This window comes from Volvox carteri, assembly GCF_000143455.1.
Source record: "Volvox carteri f. nagariensis unplaced genomic scaffold VOLCAscaffold_32, whole genome shotgun sequence".
Lineage (NCBI taxonomy): Eukaryota > Viridiplantae > Chlorophyta > Chlorophyceae > Chlamydomonadales > Volvocaceae > Volvox > Volvox carteri.
Genome location: NW_003307575.1, coordinates 897,699 through 904,975, shown reverse-complemented (window position 1 = coordinate 904,975; position 7,277 = coordinate 897,699). Strand labels below are relative to the sequence as shown.

The 7,277-nt window shown below is 57.9% G+C and overlaps 2 protein-coding genes across 2 annotated transcripts in view; one reads left to right on the top strand and one right to left on the bottom strand.

Moving 5' to 3' along the window:
• The window catches only part of VOLCADRAFT_63040 (uncharacterized protein), a gene marked incomplete at both ends in the record, with an annotated part of 5,960 nt that extends 5,729 nt beyond the window's left edge, over window positions 1-231 (bottom strand). The window contains one exon of the mRNA XM_002952768.1: window positions 148-231. Within this exon, the coding sequence (XP_002952814.1) occupies window positions 148-231 (84 nt within the window). The remainder of the gene's footprint in view (window positions 1-147) is intronic.
• An 801-nt stretch (window positions 232-1,032) lies between these two features.
• The window catches only part of fap43 (flagellar associated protein), a gene marked incomplete at both ends in the record, with an annotated part of 13,572 nt that continues 7,327 nt past the window's right edge, over window positions 1,033-7,277 (top strand). The window contains 8 exons of the mRNA XM_002952841.1: window positions 1,033-1,158; window positions 1,230-1,310; window positions 1,431-1,673; window positions 2,074-4,298; window positions 4,817-5,066; window positions 5,476-5,549; window positions 5,841-6,063; window positions 6,988-7,143. Coding sequence (XP_002952887.1) covers window positions 1,033-1,158; window positions 1,230-1,310; window positions 1,431-1,673; window positions 2,074-4,298; window positions 4,817-5,066; window positions 5,476-5,549; window positions 5,841-6,063; window positions 6,988-7,143 — 3,378 coding nt within the window. The remainder of the gene's footprint in view (window positions 1,159-1,229; window positions 1,311-1,430; window positions 1,674-2,073; window positions 4,299-4,816; window positions 5,067-5,475; window positions 5,550-5,840; window positions 6,064-6,987; window positions 7,144-7,277) is intronic.

Sequence of the window (7,277 nt, the reverse complement as noted above, 5' to 3'; positions counted from 1 at the left end):
AGGGCAGGGGGGAGGCATAGAAGTAAAACGACACCGAGGGCCATGGGGACATGGCTCGAAAGGGAAGGAGCGGAGCCATATAATGGTGATGATAATGGTGATGATGCAAACGCGCACAAAAATACAACTTAGGAATAACTGTCGTACCGTTATGTCGTACAACTTGGGGTCAATGTCGTGCACCAGCCGCGCGGCGGCCCATCCGGAGCCCAGGATAACCACACGCGGTCTGTGGTGTGTTAACACACAGTGGAGAACGGAGGGAGCTCTGGGCTTGGATGTTGGATGGGATGGAAGGTCGCACTAAAATGTGCTTGTCAACGCCGACGGTTAATAACAGGGGATGTGGGCCCGCGTGACACATAGCTGATTGAACCTGCGCTATCGGCGTTGTGATGGGCGAAGATTCTTACGATTGTAAGCGCAACACCCTCTCACCTTCCGGTCCGAAGTGGCAATTGATCCGCTGAAGCTGTCGCCACCTTAGGCATGTTTGCATATTGCCTCTGGATAGTACTGATGATAGATGTAGCTTTCGGAAGCAACCTGTGCTGCCGTGCGATCGCAGGAAGTGCAGCTAACAATCCCCTCATTCCAGACATCGGCTTTCGATACTATTTGTGTAAGCAAGTACCAATTATGTCAACTTGTGACAGTCAATCAGCTTGTCCTATGCTTGGACTGCACGACCGCTGCCTTGCTCCGAAGCGCAACCCAGAGCGCAACCCAGCTCATCCGCCAGTTGTTCAATATGTTAGACCTTTTCATGAACGCGCATGCCATGATGTGGGCGTCAAACCCAATTCCATCTTCGGCTCGGGGTTCGCTAGCCGTACGGTTTCCACGGAACGAACAATCCCACACTTCGAAGCCCTGGCATCAAGGTCGCAATTCACATCTTCAGACACCATGATCGAGAGCTTTATACGTAGATTCTGCTTATGGTGGGCCCATAGACAAACATGTTGACTAGGGAAGGGTCTTTAGGAGCGTGACATCTGGCCCCCCGCTCCGGGGGCAAATAACACAAGCATGGCCTTCCAGACTAAAGTTGCTATTGGTTACAATGGTTCACCGGTCGCATGGTTGGGTTCAGAAGAGGTCGCTTGGACATGCGGAAATGCACTCGTGCTTCAGTCTTTAAACACAAAGACACAGGTTTGTAAGGCGCAAACTAAAGCAGATTATGCACATATGCTAAATGGTTACGTCGATACCGTTTCTCGCAGCGCGTGCTGAAGGGCACTGGGTTCGGCATAAGCTGCTTCACCGTCAGCAAGCGGTACGGACTGATCGCGGTAGCAGAGAAGGTATGCACAAAGGGGTACAGCTAGCATAACCATCGCGCGGCCCGTCCTGCGTGCTAACGGACTACATTTGAAAAAAAAGCTGTCCTGAAGTAATTGGGTCCGAATCGTTGCTTGGTGTAGGCACTCAAGCCAAATGTCTATATTTACGCGATCAAGTCTTTGCAGCTGCTGGCAAAATTGTCGCCCAGCGAGCTGTCAAAGGAGGAGGAGCACGCGCTGCCAGGAGGATCCTCGGAGAAGCAGCAGCAGGCAAACGTCGTGACCCTGGGTATCACGGCGATGGGCTTCTCGGGCGATGGAGAGCGGCTGGTAATCTGTGGGGACGAGCCAGACTGCTCTGTTATCGTGTACAGCTGGCGCAAGGTGAGTCGGTCGGTGCTGATGGCCCCAACTGCCGTGGCTATCCCCTCTTGGCTATCCCCTCCCGGCGGCAAACACCTAAGGGGGCCCCCGCTTAGTGGAGTGGAATCCTCACACATCCTTTGGGCCGCATAAGCCCCACCAGTACCCGGAGACTGAAAAAGTAATCCAGACGATCTGCTCTATGTCAAGAGCAGCTTAACGGGCCGTCCAAACTGCTTACCAAGAATGCCTGTGTCGCACCCAAATCCCGCCGAAATCCCCCGCTCAACACTCCGCCTCCGCCTCTCATTCCCATCAGCAAGCTTTTTTGTTGAGTAAGCTCCTTACCCTCTCCAAACGTGATTCCCCGTCCCCATTACCTTCCCCTCTCATCTCCCCATTACCCTCTCGCTCCGTGCAGGGCGAGGTACACGGCCGCTCCCGCCTGCCCCACAACCAGCCCGCCCACCAGGTCTCCTTTCACCCCCTGGACCCGACCATCTTGGCCACCACGCACAGCGGCACGGTGTCCGTCTGGTATCTAGAGGCCATGTGGGACCGCACCCTGTTCCGATACCAGTCCCTAGGACCAGGGGCTCTGCCGCCAGGCCATGACGTGACGGTACACGCCTGGAGCCCCCACGGACTCTACGTGGGAACTAGCGGCGGCGGCTTGGCGCTTCTTGACCTGCCGTCCATGACACCACTGGTCATTAAAGGAGCGTCGGCAGTGGCGTCGGCGGCAGCGTCGGAGCCGCCGTCGCCTGGCGGTACCGCTGGCGGCGGCGGCGCGGGCGGCGGCTCCGCCGCCGGCGCTTTCGCCGTTGCGATGACGGCGGCTGCCGCCGCCGCCGGCGTCGCTCCCGGGCAGCCGGCAGTCGTACTTGACGCCGCCGGCCCCGGCGCCGGCGTGTCTGCACTGGCGCTGAATCGCGACCACTTGGCGGTGTGCGGTACGGACGGTAGCGTACACGTGTTTAGCCAGGCGCCGGTGGCGGAGGCTCTGGGCCCGCCGGGATTCAGCCACGAAGTCTGGCTGGCACGCGGAGGGTCTACCGGCGTGCCGGTCTCGAGCGCCGATTGCGGAGGACCGGAACACACCGCTCTGCTTCTCGGCTGCCCCGACGGCACGATCTACTGCGCCCCAATGGGGCCCCACACTGGTGCAGGCGTTACGTCGCGGGCGGGTTACACAACGGCGACCCAGATCGGGGATTATCCCGTGGGTCGGCTGGCGGGGATCGTACCGCACCCCGGCGGCGGTGCCTTCCTGACGGCAGGCGCCGACGGCAGTGTACGGCTATGGGCCGCGGAGGATGGACGCCTGCTGGCCCGTAAGGCCCTTAGTTCGGCTCAGTGCGCACTGGCGGCGGCGGCGCCGGGGGCTGGTCTGGCGGCGGTGGGGTCAGAGACGGGCGTCGTACGGGTGCTGGTGCTGCCGCCGGCGCCAACCAGCGGCAGTGACGCCGTCAGCGGCGGCACGCAGCCGTCACAGCAGCTACGGGTCATGTACCGCCGGCGTCTGCATACCTCCGCGATTGACGCGCTGGCTTTCAGTCCGAACAACGACTTGCTGCTCAGCGCCGGTCGCGACGGCGCGGTTTGGCTGTTGGCTCTCGACGCGCGGACCGGGTCGTGCCGTGCTCTTGGTTTCGTGACATTGCCCCCCGGTGAGCGCGTGATGGCCGTGACGTGGCCGCGGGCAGGATCCGACGTACTGGACGGCGAATCGGCATTCATCAGTCTGGCGGGCGGCGGCATAATGTCCCTGACCGCCTCCGCGGAGCTGACTTCAGGAAACTGGCGGAATCCGAATCCGGATTTACAACTTGTACGGCCGACGGCGGTGGCAGCGCATGGATCTCGGTCGCTTGGATCTGACAACGGCGACAGCGGCCCTAGCGGCGCTCCGGAGCCCGTTGTCGTACGGCTGCTGCGGCTGGAGGTGCCGGTGCTCGCGATGACGACGGCGCCGCATGACCGGACGGGGGAACTGTACGGCCTCGGCGCGGATAAGCAGCTGCATAAAGTGGCACTGCCGGCGGAGGCGGCGGCGTGGGCAGGGCTGCGTGCGCGACCGTTTCGGAGCTCCGTACACGTGCCGGCACACGCGCGGGCTGGCGGCGGCATCACGATGGCTCCAGGGGGGCACGTGCTGGTCAGCGGCGGGGCCGACGGCGTCATTGCGATGCGTAACTTGAACCTTGCGGCGCTCGGCGACAGCAGCGCCGGCGGAGGCATCGGCGGCAGCGTGTTGCACGACGTCACCGCCGGCGGCGTGGTGTCCGTCAGCTTTGACGCCACAGGCCGCTACTTCGCCTCCGCCGGTGCCGACGGCGCGATTGTGGTGTTTGAGGTGGGCCCCGCCGCTGGCGCGGCGCACCTTCTGGTGACGCCGCCCTGGCCGGCGGTGCCGTTCGCCGGCAGCGTGACGGCGGCGTCGCGCGTGGAGGCGGATGCCATCGACGACGCTTCGGAGCTGACGGAGGTGGAACTTGTACGGCGCCAGGGGGCGCTGGAGACCGGCGGCATCAATGGCGAGAGCAAACGTGCGGCAGTGGTGTCCAAGTTGATGTCGCTCCGGAGCCGCATCGGGGAGCTTCTGGAAGCCAATCAGGCGGTTCCGGAGCTGGAGCGGCTAGAGCGGTAAGTAGTAGAAGTGGAGTCAGAGGTTTCGGGTTTCGGTTTTCAGTACCAACCCAGAGAGTTTTGGAGCCATCAAACATGCAACGTATCCCTGATATCTAACACAAAGTTACTTAACACACGTATACACACATACATACATACATACATACATACATACATACATACATACATACATACATACATACATACATACATACATACATACACACAGTCCCTCGCCCTCCCGCCCACTCCTAAAACGCCAACCCCACACCCCGTCATATTCATTTCTTCCTCCCCTCCCCTCCTCTCCCCACCATTCCCCCTATCCCCACCATCATCTCCCCTCCCCTCCCCTCCCCTCCTCACCCCTCCCCTCCCCTCCTTACCCCTCCCCTCCCCTCCTTACCCCTCCCCTCCCCTCCTTACCCCTCCCCTCCCCTCCTTACCCCTCCCCTCCCCTGCTCTTTCCTCCTCTCCCCCACCTCCCCTTCCATCTCCCTCCTCTCCCATCCTCTCCCCCGTGCCCAAACCAGCTCCGAACTCATCGTGGACGTGGGCCTCGTGGAGCGCCTGAAGCACGACACGGAGGCGCGCGTGGCGGCGGTGGCGGCGGCAGTCCGCCGCAACAACCTCCGTACTGAGTTGCTGGCGGAGCGGCTGCGGCGCATGGTGTGGGACCACTTGGCGGTGAAGGGCGCGGTGGTCAGCGGCCTGAGGAGCAGCTTGGTGGTGAACAACTTCCCGCTCACACAGCCCGGGCCGCACGAGCGAGTGCTGCGACAGGTGTGAGACTGGCGGGGGGGGGACACGAACACACGCCCTTCCCCGCCCCCCTGCGCGCGTGTGAATGAACATAAGCTGTGAAAGGGAAGAACATCCGCGAGTGTGTGTATGTGTATGCGTGTATGTGTATGCGTGTGTGTACGCGTGTACGTGTGTGTGTATGCGTGTACGTGTGTTCGCGTGTGTGGGGTATGTGTGGGGCAATGAATTGTTGCTAGGCTGCATGTAAAACTTGGTAATTGCGAACCAGCTGTCAAAGTACTTATATACATACCGCCGATTGGCAGGCACCCCGCAACCGCTTCTGCCTGTTCGCTCGCCTGATATCCTCCAATACACAACTGTGCACACAAAAACCCGGCAAACGGGTAAACCGTAATCAACGGTAACCGTTAACTAACTGTCGCAGGTGACTCTGCTCCGCCGGGTGGAGCTCCTGGAGCATCAGGCCCTCGGGGTGGTGCCGTACAACTTCATGTTCAGGTGGGTGGCTCACTGGCGCCCTGGTTCCGACTTCCCCTGCAACCAACCAACAACCAACCAACTACCAACCAACCAACACCTTCCTTTCCGAGTCGCAGCACCCCCACGTTGATCGCCCCCCCTTCCTCCTCCATTCGGCCGTTGTCATCCGTGTTGCTGCCGTGTCCTCCACAGGCGCACCCTTTCGCCCACCCGCACACGGCACACACACGCATACACACACACACAACCCCCCTCCCCACCCGCACATCGCATCGCAACCCATCGCACTTTCCGCCCCAACCCCAACAGAGGCTCCGCGTTCGAGAGCGCCGGCGACGGCGACGACAATTACGACGGCAGCACACCCACGCCCGACGCTGCCGCGGCGGCGGCCGCTGCAGCCGTCGCCGCTGCTGCGGCGGCGTCGGCGACTGGCGCCGCCGGCTCCGACCCCGATACGCTGATGTACAGCGACTTTGACCTGCACTGCAACACACGCAGGGCGCTGCAAATTCACCTGCTGAGACAAAAGGTGAGTAGGGGTCAAGGCTAGGCTGGGTAGGCTGGTAGGTTGTATCACCTAAAGCGGAACCAAAGGGGAAGAAGACGTCCTTTTGCAGAAAAAAAGAACCGACCGGCGGATGACAGAACCCTGATACCCAGGACACTGCAGGCTGCCAGACGGGTGGTGAGCTAGGTAATAATAATAATAATAATAATAATTAATAATAATAATAATAATGATAATAATAATAATAATAATTATTATTATAATTATTATAATAATAATAATAATAATTATTATTATAATTATTATAATAATAATAATAATAATTATACTTATAATAATAATAATAATTATTATTATTATTATCATTATTATTATTATTATTATTATTAATTATTATTAATTATAATATTATTAATTATTACTATTACTATTATTATTATTATTATTATTATTAATTATTATTATTATTATTATTATTATTGTCGAAATTTTATCGTTAATTCTAACGATAATATTGATAATAATGATGGTGATCGTGTTAATGATGATTATTAGGAGGAGTAACACCTCAGGTACGCCCCAACCCGCCACAACCCGCCACAACCCAGCCCAACCCAGCCCACCCCGCAGCAGCAGTCGGTGCTTTAGGGGCGCCTAGACAGTTGACCGAACCCCCACAGCCATTCGATGCTTCTCCCACCTGGCCCCCCACCCCCCAAAAACGAGGATTTAGTAATAATACTTTGAACATAATGTGACCTCCTTTTTCAACCTCTTATGACCTTCTCGTGGCTCGATTCATCTAAAGCACACACACATACACACACACACATATACACACACATACCCCGATATCGGCCCTCCCCTTTCCCCCCACTCGCATTCTCCCCCTCACCGTCCTCCAACCCCCCCCTCCACCCCCCCCAAAAAATGTGGACCCCCAAGATCCGCAACCTCAAGGTGACTTTCAACACGGACTTCAACCGTGTGGCCGCTCAGAAGCGGTCGGACTGCGACCGCATTGCCGACCTGAACGCCAGGATGGACGAGACCGTCAAGGACCTCAGGAAGATGGGTGCAGGTGGGTTTGGACGGGTGCGGGTGGGTTTGAAACATACATACAGACATACATACATTCAGTCATACAGTCGTACATACAGTCATACATACACCTCGTTCGCTTGTTTTTCCTCTCATGTATAATCCGTTCCATCTCGGCCTAATTCCCCGGCCCC